The sequence below is a fragment of the Syngnathus typhle genome, linkage group LG17, assembly GCF_033458585.1.
Source record: "Syngnathus typhle isolate RoL2023-S1 ecotype Sweden linkage group LG17, RoL_Styp_1.0, whole genome shotgun sequence".
Classification (NCBI taxonomy): Eukaryota; Metazoa; Chordata; class Actinopteri; order Syngnathiformes; family Syngnathidae; genus Syngnathus; species Syngnathus typhle.
In genome coordinates, this window is record NC_083754.1 from 6,223,420 (window position 1) to 6,239,851 (window position 16,432).

Here is a 16,432-nt window from a genome sequence, read left to right on the forward strand (position 1 = left end):
TTGGACTTTGAAGTCTGTAAAATCAAAGCACATACGTAACGACCGAAGACACTTACTTGGATCTCGGAAAGTTCCTGTCCATCCGAGAGAATGGCGTGCGAAGGCGATATAATGAAAGACGGGAAGTGTCATTTAATGCAACATTAACTTGATCAATTCATTTTTAAAGATTTTTAAATGGCCACCATTAATGGAATGAAAAAATCTATCCAGCCTCTTTCGCCATCTTTGCGTTTCCTTCTCGGCAATCAACATCCCAATTCAGGCACTGACTTGTCATTTAAAACGCAAATTTAATGCGACCTTCCTCTTTGGGATTCTTTTGACAGCATGTGAATACAGTTGAGTGATTTTATTTGCTCTTCCTTGAATCAATTCACGAGTCCCGTCTGAACAGAAATATCTCATTCTGCTCATTCTGGAGCAGCAGCCTTTCATTCAGGCAGTGCCACTACGGTGTAATTAGACATTCGACTGAAGCGCTTTCTCCTCTTTACTGGCTCTCTAAAAAATGTCTGCGGCTGTCAGCCCTTGACATATCTGTCGGGCGGAGCGTTGAAATATTTAACAGGCGATGCCGCCTCACATTTCAGCGGCCGGACGATGGCCGAGATGGCAACGAAGGCAGAAAGTCCGAGTTCGGAGCAGTTTTTGATGCGTCACGTTTTCCGGTGACTGCGATGATGTGCCAATTATTACCGATAATTTCCCAACTCCATTCTTTGTATTCACGCCCATTCATTATCCTGCTTAGCGACGGAACAATTGTCCGCCTTGTGGTTTCTGGCAGTCAAAGTCGCAGCGAAACTCAACTCATCACACTGCCATTCGAGATGAGGCCAGATGGCAAAGTCAGGCTGTTTGTTTTGCGCAGCCTGGTTAGATCCGTTTGACGGTTAACGCAGGAACGGCAGTGTTAGTTTTCTCAACTGTAGACGTACAACACACACACACGCACACAAACTAACCTGTGGAGTTGAAGACCCCGGGCGAGGGTGGGGTGAAGCTCTCCGCCAGCAGCGTGTTGTAAGGAGACGTGCCGCTGCGAGTCTGCAGCACCGGGTTGGCTAAAAGGTGGTTGCCCATGGCCGCTGTGAATATAGCAAAATAAAACATCCACATACATATTGAGAAACTGGCACTTTGCATTCCAGGCAAATAAAGCCCAGTAATAACCCCTGAAATGACACCAATGTTTACAGTTGCTCCAAACGGGGCTGTTTTTGTTACAGCGGTGTTTTATGGAGTCATTTCGTTGCCTCCTGATTGTAACCTTTGAGTAAAAAAAAAACACAATTGGAAGGCAAAGTCACTGTTTGCTGTTATTGCCATTTGTTTCCCTTTGGCTCTCAAGAAGAGAGAGAGAGATCGAGAGAGAGAGCGAGAGAGAGAGGGGGAAGATCAGTAATGCATGCCATTATGTACGTAGTCCCAGAGTGCAGCCATTGAAACACAGTTAATTTTACACTGAAAATGTGAATGCCACCAAAAAGACAAATAGAAGTGGAAGCGCACGGAGGATGTGGCATAAAAGGCCCGAGGCAACCGCGAGAGGAAATGCCATGAAATTAAAAACAGGACAGCATGACGGAGAGCGCGCAGACGCCAAGTGCGAGCTGCAGGTACGGCCCCGGCCTGCCCTCGCCTTCATCACCTGGAAAATAAAAAGACGGCTATTTATCCATCATTTCCCCTCCTCCCTCGAAGCCTCTGGCAGAGCGTGTTGCCTGCTTTCTACTTTGGCTTGTTCTCTGAAATCGCTTCAACCATTTTTTTTTTTTTTTACACTTCCTGTCGCCAGACACCCCCCCCCCCCCCCCCCCACAAAGAGGCAAACGCCACCAAATTAATGTGGATACGCTCCTTTTAGGAATATTCGAGCTACCAGATTGAAGCGAAGAGGGAAAGTAGGGCAAAGGAAATCATTTGTGCAAGCGTGTCATGAGCACCTTGCTTCCAGGACCCGCCAGAAATTGTTGTGGAACATCGTGACACAGTCTAGTGGAAAATTTAAAGAAATAAAGAAGCATCTTCTTTTTTTTTTTTTTTTTTTTTTTTTTTTTTGAGCCGTTGTTTTAATCCCTTTGACTGGAAAGCAAACCTGCATCCTGGATTGTGGAAGGCGTTTGAATAATTGATCAAAACACGATTGCTAGCCCTGTAACATCACGCTCAAAATTTCTTCGGTGCCATTGATCTGAGCAAATGATAAATCCATTAATTAGCCTCAATGTTCATGTCAGCTATGACGTCCACCCCGTTTATTCTTGAATCAAATAACATATTGTAATTGAAATTACACCCGGCGTCTGGTCTCTATTGTATGCAATTAACCTCACGTGACATCTTTCTCTCAAATAAAACCTATTTACTATCGGTACCGCTCGGAAGTACGCGTGACGTCATGGTGGAAAGATGTATGGTCTCAGTTTCTGAATTGGTTCCAGTTAAACAGCTTTGGTGACACGCTACTAAATTTCCATCAGCGTACAGTGGGGTGCAATAGAAGGCAAACTCACCACGATTGAGCGTGGGCGTGCTGTTGATGTCCCCCGCCATGAAGGAAGATTCCGTCTGCTTCCGAACCGTGTCATTCCACATGCGGCGGATCCGGCTCTGAGGGAAGGAGCAGCGGAGGGTGAGAAAAAAAAAGAAAACGTGTGGTGGCGGGCATGGGTGAGGAATGGGGGAGTTTTATAGCTCCGCGGGGATGCTGTAATCACAACTGCGGCGTTTGCTATAAGCCACAAAGAAAACAAGAGACACAAAGAGAGAACTAGGAGACAATGTCTTGTCATCACGAAAGGGCCAAATAACGACGAGATGTGCCAGACATGATTGCAGCAGCTGATGTTGTCCCATTATGAAAAACATTCTTTATTGCCTGCAAGAATTGTTTCCGATGCTGCGTGTTGCTTGATTGCTGTTTAACACATAAAACAGAGCAAAAATGTGTTTTTCGAGAAAAACGTCTTCGTCACGCACACATTTAACGACTGGCCTTAAAGCATGTAAAATTGCACGTTGGTATCGAATGAGAAACAATACAAAATATAGTATATTTGAGCACTTAGTATTTGGTGTGTTACAATTTTAACCATGCAATGATAAGAAGTAACAAATGCAAAAAACAAAAAATTATCTCACTAAGTGTGCAAATGCACTTAAATTCGTGGTTATTGTGTGAACTCGACAATTCAAGCTTTTAAGCTAAGTGGCTTCAGTTTACCGAACACCCCTTTACAAGCAAAAAAAAAAAAAGTCTGTGTATATTTTTCCTGATTTACAGGGCTATTTATTTTGTTATGACTCAAATTTGCTCGCAAAAATAAAGTGCGGCCAATCCATCCCATTTTGGGTGAAACTCAATCATACCATTTGTCATTTGCACACAATTTCCGAGCTCAGCGAGAGAAGAATGACGCACGGCGGACGTGACAAAAATAAATGCATAAATTAAAAAAAAAAAAAAGACAGAAAATGGATGGATTAAAACATTTAAAAAAATAATAAAACAAAAAATAACAAAACAAATGATTAAATAAATCGTGTGTGTCATGCAAAAAGCACTACTCATCCATCTTGCCTGCACCTGTCTGTGGGCCGCCGCATGTCGCGCTTGACTGCCGCTGTAGTAACGGTTATTGGCACGCAGGCCAGAGTTCTTCATGGCGCCGTGGGAGCTGCTGGTGGACGTGCGGTTGCAGCAATAGGAATGACGCAGGCACTTGCTGTACTCCTTGTGGACCTGCAACGTACGGGCAAAAATCACATTTGTCACAGCAGCCCTGGCACGGAAAAGAAAGCTGGAGCGCTTTAACACACAGTCATCATGGGACGTAACACAAGTTGGAGGCCAGAAGAGACCAGAGACCTTTTTCTGAAGAGCGCAGTGGAAAATGAAGATGAACATGCCCTGGAAGGCGTTGAAGGTGGTGAAGAGGTACGCCATGATGAGGGAATTCTCGTTGATGAACAGCAGGCCGAACGCCCAGGTCAGCCCCAAGAGGAACAACAGAGTGATGGCGCCCAACACCCACGACCTGCGAGACAGCATGTCATCACATCACAATGATTCCAGTAGCAGCAGCAGCAGTCTTAATAAACACGCAATTTGAATCACAGGTGAAGGCAAACACTTCAGTGAGTGTTAATAAACAGCTCAGAAAGATTTGTTTACTATCTGTCAAACCGCTCCTTGTTGTGAAGTTTGAGTTGAGTGGAGCTCCCTGTCGCTAGATCCTTTCATTTGTTTAAGCAGACAATTGAGATGACGCGTTGTTATTTTGCCAGCCTAGAGGCAATTTAGAGTCCAGAGGACAAATTGAAAAACTATTTTAAATCCTCAACCAATTTGAAGACTTCAGCTTGTGTTCGTGCTGAAAGGTTCCACTGTATAACTTAATGTTAAAAAAAAAAAAAAATCAAAAATCAAAAACTTGCAAAGTCCATCTCACTTGATGCTATCCAGACGGCTGGAGTCAGGCTTGAGCGCCGACGAGTTTCGAACCATCTTGTGTAAGGTGATCATCAGCAGAACGAGGTTGAGCTAAGATAAGGAAGAGAGAGAGAGCGCGAGCAATCAAATAAAAGTGCAGCGGAGCGTGGAGCAAAACGCCCGCCTTTGCACTTTCCGTAACCTCAACCCAAGTACCACGCGATACTCTCCAGGTTTGACTGCGCAATATCGAAAGCGCACGCCAGAGAGAGACAAAAGAGCCATCACGCTGGCAGACAGTAAAGCTAATACCATAATAACAAAAGAAACGGGTCCAATGAAGCTCCAGATGAAGTAGTTATCCACCCGCAGCCAGCATCTGGAGTGGCACACAGAGGAGAAGGGAATTAGACCGAAGTGAGCTCAAACACAGTCACACACAATTTGGTTGTCTCGGCGGATTATTACACGAGGGCTAATCATCGAGCTTTTGGCTAAGTGTGTTCACGGAGGCCGGTCTGCGGGGAGGCGCGGGATATTACGCTCCCTGCCGGGGCTACTTCTCAATCAGCAGGTGGCAAAAAGAAAAAAAAGAGAGTCCGCCTCGGCACGTACGCTTTCTTGGTCCCGTAGCTCCTGTAGTCAATGGCCGCCGAGATGCCCACCACCAGCGCGGGGAAGCAGTAGCCGCACAGGTAGTAGTACTTCTTACGGGAGTACTCGCTCTCAAACACCTCCACCAGCATGAGATAGAGCTGCACGCCCTCCAGACACATCCACGAGAAGGCGGCCAAGAAGAAGAAATGCAGCAGTCCGGCGAAAATGGGACAGGCGATCTGAAGCGAGGGGGGAGATTGAGGAGCAGGGAGGAAATTCAAGTGGAGAGGACAGAAGAGAAGCAAAACTATCAGCTAGTGTAGTCGTTCGGTTTGGGTGGAGGAGGGAGGGAGGGAGGTAGAAAACTGGCTGACTTGAAGAGGTTATCAAAAGTCTACACACCCTAGTTCAAATGTTATTTTTTGGGGGGGATAAAAAAAACAATCAAATCAAGACTCAATTAAAAAAATCAAAAAGCAGCTGAAGTAATGTGGTTACCCAAATTTCATGTGCAGGTGTACCTAATGAAGTGTCCCATGCTGAGCTCTTCTCAATCTACGCAGTCCTACAAATGAGCAAGTTTCCAAGAAATTTCACCGTAAAGCTCACCTGGTAGTCGGTCTTGTCGATGCCGACGAGGAAGAGCAGCTCGGCGACAAACAGGTTGACGCAAAGGTTCTTGTGGATGGTGTTACGGTCCGTCTGGAGGCCGCGCAGGAAGCAGAAGGTTGAGATGCAGATGGCCAGGCACACCAGCGAGATGACGATGCCCACCCAGGTGATCACAAACAGGATCAGCTCCTGCATTCTGCCCTGGAACTGAGGCCCCCGGGAGGCGGAGAAAAAACAACCCGAGAGGCGGACGGGAGGACAAATGAGACAAATTGAGGTGGCAACCACATGAGACAAAGTGCGAGGACGACGGCGAGATGAGAAACGAGCGTGCCGAGCGACAGCACAAAAGGAGAAGGCAGAGAAAAGGCAACGGCTCTCCATTTAATATTTGTAAATATATGCAAAGAGCTAAAGTGTGAAGACAAGAGACAAGACGTCCTGGGTGTAAAAAAAAAAAAAAGTGAATGTCAGCTGGAAATTGGAAGACAGGAATTTGTAAGCCTCCGCAAGTGTCGGTCGGCTTGAAAGATGGACAGAAGGAAATATTTCTAAACAAAGAGGCTGTCAACTTGCAGAGCGTGCATTAATGCGGCCGCATTAATTACTCCCACTGCTGGACCGCGTGGCCATTAGAGGCGGGCACCACCACGCATTTCCTTCATCACTGATCGGGAAAATTAACAATCAATTATCCCTTCATTCGGAATATGATTAGACTCATTATAAGGGCAGAAATCATGGAACAAAATGGCTTCTTCCACACAGAAAGTCTTAATATTCAGCTATTTATTTCAAAACCCGCAACAAATTTTTCTGCGTTTTTTTGAATCCCCGAGGACGCCACAAAATGGCGCCCAAGCCCAGACTAATAAATAGCAAGGTAGTAATTGGTGTCAAGGAAGTATGTTGGAGCGATACATCTCGACTTTTGTCAGATCTTTGTATGTTGGGGAGCGGCCAGGTTTAGCCTGGGTTGTTAGTGGAAGTTATTGACTCTTATCCAATGCCAACTCATTAGCATAACTTAAAAGTATATCAGTTAGTTCCAAGTCGAACGAGGCCTTCCCGTGTACTCACGTCGGTGTCGTGATGCGTCATGAGCACGGCGAAGTTGGTGAGGTGGCTGCAGGAGCAGGTGGTGTGTGTGTCGTTGGTGTCCAGCAGCCTGCAGCCCTGCGTGGACCACTGGCCCGTCATGGAGCGCTCCGAGTAGTTCCAAAAGGAGCAGTTTGGGCTGTAGTAGTTCTCCAACTGGGAGAAGAATAGTTAACAATACGTAAAGGAGTGTTGAAGGATTACAACACAACGTCATCAATCGTCCATGTTGTTTTGCATTGTGTGTAGCATTAAGCTAGCAGACAAAATGATTGGTTAAATAAACAACAGATGTTTTTGTTTTGTTTAGTTTGAAACTTTTTGTGACGTTGGCTACTGTTAGCTAGCGCTCACTGAAAACTTCCCGTGCACCTTTGAAGTGAGTGAGACACCCACCTGTAGATGTTTGAGCGTGAACACCACCGGCTCGGTGAGAAACACGCGGCTGGACTCCTTGTTGATGGAGGCCGAGATGACGTGGGAGTTGACCGCTAGGCGCCTTCGGCCGTGGGCTGGCTGCGCGTCCATCTTGACCGTGGCGTTCTCAGTTGACAGGAAGGAGCCCAGGTTTTTATACATGATGAAGACCACCTTCACTTGCCCTGCGAGACACAACCAGAGAGGCGGAAAGTAAAAACGGGAGCGCAAATCGAAGCAAAACAGGGCCGTAATATGCTAATGGCGCTGAGAGTGAGCTATGGAAGGGCGGGGAGTGAAGGGGCGAGAGAGCGGGAGACAAAGAGAGGGAGTTAGTGAAGGTTAGAATGATGGGAACGAGCGTTTCATTTTAACGGGTAGCGGCGAGCGAGATTTAATGCGGAGGCCAATGGAACATTCATCCCTCAAGCATTCACAGATCTCTTATTATTCCGTATGAATATTTCATGCGCGTTTGTTTCAATCATTCTAATCTGGTTGCCGAGCGCAGACAGACAACAGAGGAGGGATTGGGATGAGAGCAAAAGATTGCTGAGATCGCCGGGCGCGACCGGCGGCGGGCCCGATTGTGATCGACATGCCTGCCCGGCCATTCTATTAAGATTCCAAACCGTCGCGGAGCGGCGGGATAAAAAAAATAAATGGTCTCAGCGCTTTTTGTTAATCTGATTAGCCCGTTATTACGAAGCTCTAACTCAGTCGATGCTTTAGGCTGGCATAAAAATGCAAATGGACTGAGTGAGCGGGGAAGTTAAGGTAGAGCAGGGTGGGCAAAGTACGGCCCGTGGGACACTTAAGGTCTGCTATGTTTTTAAATGCGGTCCGCTGAATTTTTATATTGCTGACCGTTGCGACTGTACTGCTTGATGGTGGACGCTGACAGATGGATGGTGCTGTCGTTGGCGTGGTTGAGAGGGAAGGACAAGTCCTGCAGTTCCATCTCTGTGTTCAGGACGTGGACCTCCAGATCTTGCGGTGGTGGAAAAAAACACACAATATAAGACACGGCTGATCCTTTTTGACTAGTTGAGTGTTGTTCTCGCTCACCAATGTTGGCCGCTCGGTCGGAGAATCGAGTCCCGTACATGTTGTTGGCCAGAAGGAAGGCTCCTTTCTCCAGGATGTCCAGCAGCATGGTGGCCGTGTGAGCCTGCTCCGTGCTGTTCATGTCCTGCCACGAGTCCAGCGAATCGGGACGGAGGAGGTTGTCCACCGTCTGCACCACCGCCTGCGCAACATTTTCACTTTATTGTCAAAAGAATGCAGTCAGTCAATTAATAATGTAAAAACAGTCAAGCCGGGACATCTCGGGATTTATTCTTGATCTTGTCTTCACTTCCTCGCATTTTGTATCTACGCCATGACAGCCGCATTACACATTCTATTCCCTCCAAATAAAATTCATTTAAATGGCGATTTTATTTGAGTAGCCTGTTTGATGAATCATGTCATTCTCTTCTAGAGGCCTCTCGGAATGAAAGATTGACTCGGTCGCTCGTTCCATGGCAGCCAGTCAGAGTCTTTTCTGCTCGTAAAATCTACATGGCATTCAAATTGGCTCCATCATTGCCAAATAGTCGACTCTCCAAAATAGCGTGTAGGAGCTATTCTTCTTGCAACAACGGCTTATGAGGGATCATGTAACTGCACTGAGAAAAGGTCATGGAGAAAAGAAAAGCCCCTTTCATCATTACAAGGACAAACACACGCGTGTACCAGTTTTTATGATATTACGTTACCGCTTTCGCAGATATCGCTGAAATATTGAAAAGGTGCAGTTTGGTAGGACAAAACGCCTCACAGGCTAAAGTTGGGAAAATTAATATAAAAGCCCATAATTGTTATATCAAATACTACAATTTTATTCTTATTTTATTCTTTCATCCTATTCTAATTGGAGCTGCCACTTTTAAAAGAAACACTAATTAGAAAACAGGAACGAGGCTCCCTTGAGGATTCAAATTTGCTTCACAAGCGTGAAAAGCTGGCAGACAAAAGAAAACACGTACCTGGATGTAGGCCCGACACGTCCGCTCGCGCTTCTGGAACTGGGTGGACAGAAAAAATAAGTCAAGACGAAAAGAAAAAAAAAAAAATCGATAAATCCGACTTTTTGCGTGCACCTTATTGTAGTTGCGTGCAGCCGACTCCTTGTTGCCGGGCCTGAGGGACTGCAGCTGGGCATCCAGGATGTCCAGGAGCTGCTCGATCAGTCGCACCGACGAGCTGATGTCCCCGGCCTGAATCCGCCCTCGCGTGTGATTGGCCAGTTCGCCGGCGATGTTCGCCGCATTCTCTCCGCTTTTGATCTTTTTGGAGAAAAAGCACACAAACACTTGTTTTATTCAAGAGCCAGCCGGCGCTAACAACAGGCTTTGATTCCGCCCATTTCAAACTGTGTGGCTTCACACGTCGAGCAAAAGTAAAAAGAAAACTACGTGCATTTTGTATCTCCATAAAAAAAAAAAAAACATCTCTCTCGAGTTATCATTTTTCCCCAGACCCTCAGAACGGGATCTTCATCACAGCTCTTCTTGTAAACAAACCTTGTAGTACACACTGTCAAGTGGAAACTCAGTTCACAAATCACACCCTGAGCGACTGCTTTTGCGCCGCCGCTATCGATCGTTGCCAAAAGCAAGAGATTACTCACGGCGTGAAACTTTTCCATTCTCCGACAGGAACGTGAGCAGACAGTTAGCCGTGCCTTAAATAGGGAAAAAAAAAAAGCGGCGGGGATACGCTCTCGGGGTGAAATTCACCGTACGATAATGATTAGAGCTCACACTCGCGTGTTTTGGCACGAACAACACGGACGTCTCGCTGAAATCAACAGGTGCATAAATAATTCTAATACATTTTACTTTTTTGCTCGGCAGCGAGCGCCTGACCCGCTTCCTCAAAAGTAATGGAACTTTACTTGACTGGAAGTACATGAGAGTGAGTTAATTAAGTATTAAGAGCAGATGGGTGGTAATGAAGGTCCAGCTTAAATGAGTGTGTATATTAATAAGAGCAGCCATGGAGATATGTAAATACACGAGGAGGTGCGCGAGGGAGCATGGAGGCCACGAGGAGGCCAAGAGGAGCGGGCTCCGGGGTCTCACCTTCTGGGCTACCTGGTTGACCCACGGGGACGTGCAGTTGCTCAGGTCAGGACCGCGCGGGTTCCACATGACCTGCTCGGTCAAACACTGGAAGGAAGCGATGCCTGGAGACCAGCAGTGGGAAGATAAGATGCATTAGGTGTGTGCAATTAAAGGACAGAAAGTGTGTGTGTATGTTTTAAGTGAAGTTAATGTCAAGTCGAGAAAGTTAAAGTTGTTCATCTAAAGAGGTAGTATGTTACAGCAACAGCCATTTTGAAAAGCTCTTTTAAAATATGTGCCATATTGCTAATATCATATCTGGTGTGCCTCAAGGATCCGTGCTCAGTCCTAAGCTTTTTTCTTTACATCAACAATTGAGAATTTTTTAAGCTTCTATATTGTAGCTAGCATATTAATCCTAGCAACTGTATTTTCTCCCCTCGGTTTAGGCATTCTTTGTAGCAACTATGTAGCTACAGTTGACCGCTAAAAGGGCTAAGTAGGGTCGCGTGGGGACCTCGGTGGAGACGTCGGGTTCGGAAACAAGCTTTTACGCTGTTAACAAAAGCAAGCATTTAAAATGCACCCGAAGGCAAAGCATGATAAAAATACATCGCACATGATCCCTCAATATCTTATAAAAGCTTCCCCCCCACCCCTGAAGGGAAGCGTCGTCTTCTTCTAGCCGGGCTGTCATTTCCAGCAAGCGTGTTGTGTTTAACCGAGCAGGTTCACAGAGAGGACAGCACTCTAGGATGAGCCCAGAGAAGCGTCCGTCCCGCTAGGAGTACAAACAAGCGGCGTCGAGATGCAAAGACAAGGGCGAAGAAAAGAAGGAAGAAGAGGGGAAGCGATTAAAGACAACACAGCGAGCGGAGGGATCAGAGAGGATGCGCTGGTGCATTTAAACGGCCTATTTCCTGCTCTTGTCCATCGCATGCAGATTGGCTTCGAGAGCTAATTTAGTGCGGCTAATGTAACGTTAATGTATTCCCACCGAGCGAAACATCTTGCACACGCAGCAAACAACAACGCTAAGCGAGCAAGAAAGAACAGTTTATCCGTTTGGAAGAATAGAAGGTAGCACAAAAAAAAAAAAAAGGAGGAGATGAGGCCAGTGTTGCCTCGGCTTTCATTTCATTATTCGCCACTTTCAATCAGCTCGCTTTCTGTGGGCGATGAGCCTTTCATTTGTGGAGGAGCCGTTTTCATCTGAGAGTCCTCGGGGACGTTTGCCTGCTGGCCAGGACGATGCGACAAGACCAAAACTATAGATAGATTTTTTTTTCCCCCACATAGCATCACGTGCATGGTGGATATATCAGTTTCAGAAAAACTCTTTTTTTTCTTCTTCTTTTTGCAGTACACCGTGCTGCACTCAAAATATAAAACATTGCATTTTTAAATAGCTTTCATTTGTTCCAGTACATAAAATCCCAGAAAAAATAATCTTTCTTTATTGAAATAAAAGTATAGAAGATTTTCCCTTACCAAGAGATCCTTTGGGACAGGGGCGGTCCACCGTCTCCCCTCTCAGCGTGCTGGGCCACTGGACGCCCCGCACCAGCTTGCTCTCGCAGACGTGGGGGCCCTGCGAGGACGGCGGCGTCCAGCGGGTGACGGGCACGGTGGCCGTGATGGCCCGGAGGTCAGGGTGCTTGTTGATGGAGCTGATGGGCCGCAACGTCGGGGCCACCGGACGGGCGGTGGAGGGGCTGGCGCTGGAGGTGAAGGGCCGGGCCGGGATGGTGGTGGTCACCTGTGTGGTGGTCAGAGGACCTGAGGGAACAATACAGAAATACATTCAGGGATTGTTTCGATGGCATTTTATGTTAACATTAAGACAGCAGGCAAGTTATATGGTTGATTTTAGTATCAATATTCTAATATTGATATAATATTAATAATTAAAATATACTAAAATATTATGTTATAATATAATATTATCATAATATAATATTTTAATATCATATTATAATATAGTTATGATGAAATAATATAATGTTAAAATGTAAAGTTATAATCATGCTATTTAGGATCAATAATAAAATAATTCTCTTGGGTTTGCTGCCACCAAACAAAAATGTAAAAAAAACAAAAAACGTCTGAATGACACATAAGAGGATCACTACTTTTGTCAAATGATGGCAACAAAAAGCTCCAAATAAAATCAAGCACGACATATGTCTGTGAATACGGCTTCTTCCCGAGGTTCAAAAGGGAATATAGAATGGCGCTGCGAAAAGACAGCCCTGGCAATAATTGGGGTTACAAATACTTTTCGGGGGCCCTTCAAAGCGTCACCCCCGGAGATTGTGCCTGGGGTGGAACCCTCATCACAAGTCAGGCAGAAGTAAATAATTGATCAAATGTACAGGAGAAGTCTCCATCACCAACAACAAGACTTAATGGGAAGATAAAAGTCGTGCAACACAACAGCGGAATCCTGAGTGATCAAACGCGGCGGCTCACATCTGCGCATCGCTCACGCAAGACCTTCATGTGGCTACGGCTCCTCCGAAGCTAGCATGTTCCACTGACGCGCTGCCAAGATGCTCATCCTCCGCCCCCCCCCCCCCCCCCCCCCCCACTTGCTTTATCACTTTGCGGCGACTTTTTCATTATCTACGACACGGAGCGGTTGAGGCGCGCCTTCCCCATCGCCGCTGCGACAACAGCTGGAGATTTTAAAAGCGGCCTGTTGGCGCTTGCTGCAGACAGATGTCGACGGGAGAAGCGGCGAGGAGAGGTTCTGAGGGTTGACAAATCAAAACAGTCAATCTGGAGTGAAACAGAATGCTAATTTGAAGGCAGCGTGAACATTTATCTGATGAGATCTTCAATGCAATAGTTGTAGCAATAAACATGAGGGAGCGGTGTTCAACTAGCAGGGATGGATTATGAAAAAATGACTTTTTAAATTATTATACACATTTACACATGCACTACAGCTCAACTCTGACCGTGAAATAAAATGTCAAGAAATAGGAAAATCCCCCCAAAAAATAATAATATACTTTCTCAGTATAATGCCAACGATTAAAAAAAAGAAGAAATCAAGTGAAATGATCTTTAGATAGAAGAAAAAAAATATCGAAAGGATGTGGGAACAGCCATTCTGACTGATGACACTTAAAAACGTTTTTAATTCAAATAAAAAGCGAGCATGCTCAATAAATCCGACCCCCGAGTCAACTGCAGAGAGCTTCGTCTCATTTATAATATTTGCCGTCACAGTCGAGAGCAAAAAGGTTTCATTTGATTTGCAGTGTCAACTTTTAATAGTCGCCTGTCGCTTTCAGATTGATTTCACGACTTGGACGGGTCTCGCTGAGGTTTATCTTGGTAATTTGCAACTTTTCAGATTGACAGTAATTGCTCTCTTACTTTATCACGCCATCATGTAAGTGTGGCGCCAACCTGTGGTGGGGTCCGGCGGCCCGAACTCTAGCGGGTAGCGCAGCACGTTGTAGTTGTTCCACACGTAGAGCTGGTTGTCGCGAGGGTTGTAGTCCACGGAGGAGATGTACTGGTACGGGTTGGGGAAGGCGATGTTGACGGGTTCCTCGCGCCCGTGGTTGGTGTTGTAGGCGTACATGAGCAGATCGCCGCCCGCCTCGCTGTCGTCGTCCTGGTAGACGGAGCGCACGGCGTAGAGCACGCCGCACGCCATGAAGGCGTTGGACGCCACCCGCTTGTCGAAGCTGGTCTCCCAGGTGCCCTCGAAGCGCAGCGTGTAAGGATTCACCTGGGCAAAATCAAACAAGAGACCCAATTTCAGTCCCCTGCCAATTTTCCGCTCTTTTTCCATCAGCGGAGATCAATTTAGAAGCACAGGATGGAGCCAAAGTGGGCTGTTTTTTCCTCAGCTGCAATATAATGCTAATTAGCATTAGCATTGTGAATCTTATGAAGCCGAATAAGACCCATTTCACTTTGCTGGCAATACAATAAAAAAAACATATTGGAATGAGAATGTAAATCATCATTTGAAAGGAGCTTTGAAGACGTTTGCACCAACAGCACTTATTGATCGACGTATGCTGATTCATTTCTGGCTGTAAATGACAACAACAAAGCCAAAGAACAACGGTGCGTATTTTCAAAGGTATTAACGTGGGCCGTCAAGACGTGCTGTTGTGCTCTCGCTGCTGTTTAATGTCGCGTCAAAGCGCTCACGTCGGCACAAAGCCGACATTGGAATGAGCGTGACGAATAATCAAAGTCAGCAGAAAACAACTTGTCGATGATGAGTGCCATCCCTTTGAGCCGTACTATCTTTTTATTCAAATCTGAGGTTGGAATGAAAAGGTCAAACAAACAAACCCACCTGGCTGACCACCAGCCGCCCATTGTTGAACTCTGTGGCATAGATCACCCACAAGCCGTTCTCGTCCACGGCCAGGTCAATGTCCGACTTGCCGCCCCAGCGGTACGGCGACGTGTCGTGGTAGTTGGCGTCTGTGATGATGGCCTCGCCGCTCTTGATGCGTGTGCGCAAGTCGTACTTGACGATGTTGCGCGTGCGCTCCTTGTTGTAAAACACGGCGCCGTCGTACACCACGAAGCCCGTGCCGTCCACTCGGTTGGGCAACCTGGGGAGGGGGCGAGCAGATCAGTCGAGGCCCTGCTACAAGAGGATCTGATGGTGAGCCAACATGGCGCAGTGGGATGTCACCAATTATAAGCACATCTGAAGCCACAAGTTCTTGAGCAGAAAAAGTTTGGAAACTTTTGCCTTACTATGAGGCACATAGGGATTAGATTTTTTTAACCTTAATGTGCTATAAAGCTCTTTACAACCCGAGGCTCTTATAACCTAGTTTGGAAATGAGCAAAAAAGAAACTTTCCTTTAACACCTGTATATTAAGTTAATTTAGTAAAGTTCGGTTGTATTTAACTTTTAAATACACTACAATACATTTCTATATTTTATTTTAAAATATTCATTTTACTTAACTTATTTCTTCAAATCTAAACCGCCTTCCACCTATTACGAAGAAACCTGCGAACTGTTTTGAATTGTGAAAAAATGCGTGGATGTGTGAACACGCCCTCGAGGCGTGAAATCAAAACAGCGGCTGTTTGCCAATCTGCTCACTTGTAGGTGGTGGTGGCTCGGCTCTGTTTGAAGTCTTCCCAGGAGGCGTACTCAAAGAGCATGTCGGTGCGGTAGGGGGTCCAGGGCATGACGTATAGGCGGTCTCCGGACTGGAGCGGGTCCTTGCACCAGGCGCCTGCCTGGTGCTCGGCCTCCTGCAAAGAGCTGGGCGCTTGCACGCGCAGCAGCGTCCCCGGGCACACGAAGACTGCAGCGGAAGGGAAGGAAGCGCAGTGGAGAGTGTCATCATTGTCATCATTAAAAGCTATGGCGGAGGTGGGGAGGGGGAGCGGAGGACGGGGAGGGGAGGTTCAAAATAAAAAAAAAAAGATCAGGGTCGATAAAAGTTAGTTGGGAATTTAAAATTAGGACACAAAGGATAGGATGATAATGGGCAGCAGCAGAGTGAGATGAGATGCATTATCAGCTCATTTGTAGGACATCAGCGTCGTGCTCGTCGGGGCTTGATAAATGGGGAGCGCTTCGGCTGACGCTCGCTCCCCGCTTAGGTTTAGTCTCTAATCGCATTCATCTCGGCCTACTTTTTTTTATTTGATTGCGCAACTTTACCTCAAAGGCCTCGTCGTGGAAAAACAGTCAACGCGGAGCTCGTTTTATTACGACCCAATTTGGCGCTCAGCCGAGCGTCAGAAGACAGGGTTCCTCCATAAAACGATGCCAAAAAGTTGGGAAGGTCGCCAAGATACATGATCTGGATGGCACCGTTGCTTTTGGTAGTGCCAAAAAGTGGCGTAATATCTAAAAAGGGGTACACGAGGACTCAACTTCTGTCCCTCAAGGTAAAACCAACACTACCTCATATAATGACTTATTAGGAGTTGGAGTCACTACAGGACAAAACAGCTGAGACCCCCCCCCCCCTCCCTGCCCCCTCACCCCACCTTCAATACAGTGCCAGTTTAGTAATGTGGCTCTCTGGCTTGAGGTATCAGACACCTGCTGGTCACCTTGTGATTGAACGCATCTCTGAACTAATTGGACACTGCGGGGGAGATTTGGACACACGGGACACAGTGCATGACATCCAAGCACACACA

The 16,432-nt window shown here is 46.4% G+C and overlaps 1 protein-coding gene across 4 annotated transcripts in view; it reads right to left on the minus strand.

Annotated features, from left to right (window-relative positions):
* Window positions 1–16,432, minus strand: part of adgrl1a (adhesion G protein-coupled receptor L1a) — an 82,392-nt gene that overhangs the window by 1,964 nt on the left and 63,996 nt on the right. For 2 of the 4 annotated variants that reach the window (XM_061302524.1, XM_061302528.1), the window contains 20 exons: window positions 15,375–15,582; window positions 14,603–14,867; window positions 13,693–14,020; window positions 11,764–12,051; window positions 10,291–10,394; window positions 9,307–9,492; window positions 9,193–9,231; window positions 8,231–8,411; window positions 8,030–8,152; window positions 7,142–7,347; window positions 6,728–6,901; window positions 5,645–5,854; window positions 5,054–5,274; window positions 4,751–4,817; window positions 4,458–4,549; window positions 3,875–4,043; window positions 3,587–3,748; window positions 2,520–2,616; window positions 969–1,091; window positions 57–74 (listed from right to left, as the gene is read on the minus strand). In XM_061302524.1, the coding sequence (XP_061158508.1) occupies window positions 57–74; window positions 969–1,091; window positions 2,520–2,616; window positions 3,587–3,748; window positions 3,875–4,043; window positions 4,458–4,549; window positions 4,751–4,817; window positions 5,054–5,274; window positions 5,645–5,854; window positions 6,728–6,901; window positions 7,142–7,347; window positions 8,030–8,152; window positions 8,231–8,411; window positions 9,193–9,231; window positions 9,307–9,492; window positions 10,291–10,394; window positions 11,764–12,051; window positions 13,693–14,020; window positions 14,603–14,867; window positions 15,375–15,582 (3,261 nt within the window). The remainder of the gene's footprint in view (window positions 1–56; window positions 75–968; window positions 1,092–2,519; window positions 2,617–3,586; window positions 3,749–3,874; window positions 4,044–4,457; window positions 4,550–4,750; window positions 4,818–5,053; window positions 5,275–5,644; window positions 5,855–6,727; window positions 6,902–7,141; window positions 7,348–8,029; window positions 8,153–8,230; window positions 8,412–9,192; window positions 9,232–9,306; window positions 9,493–10,290; window positions 10,395–11,763; window positions 12,052–13,692; window positions 14,021–14,602; window positions 14,868–15,374; window positions 15,583–16,432) is intronic. The other 2 variants (XM_061302525.1, XM_061302526.1) reach the window with 2 other exon arrangements.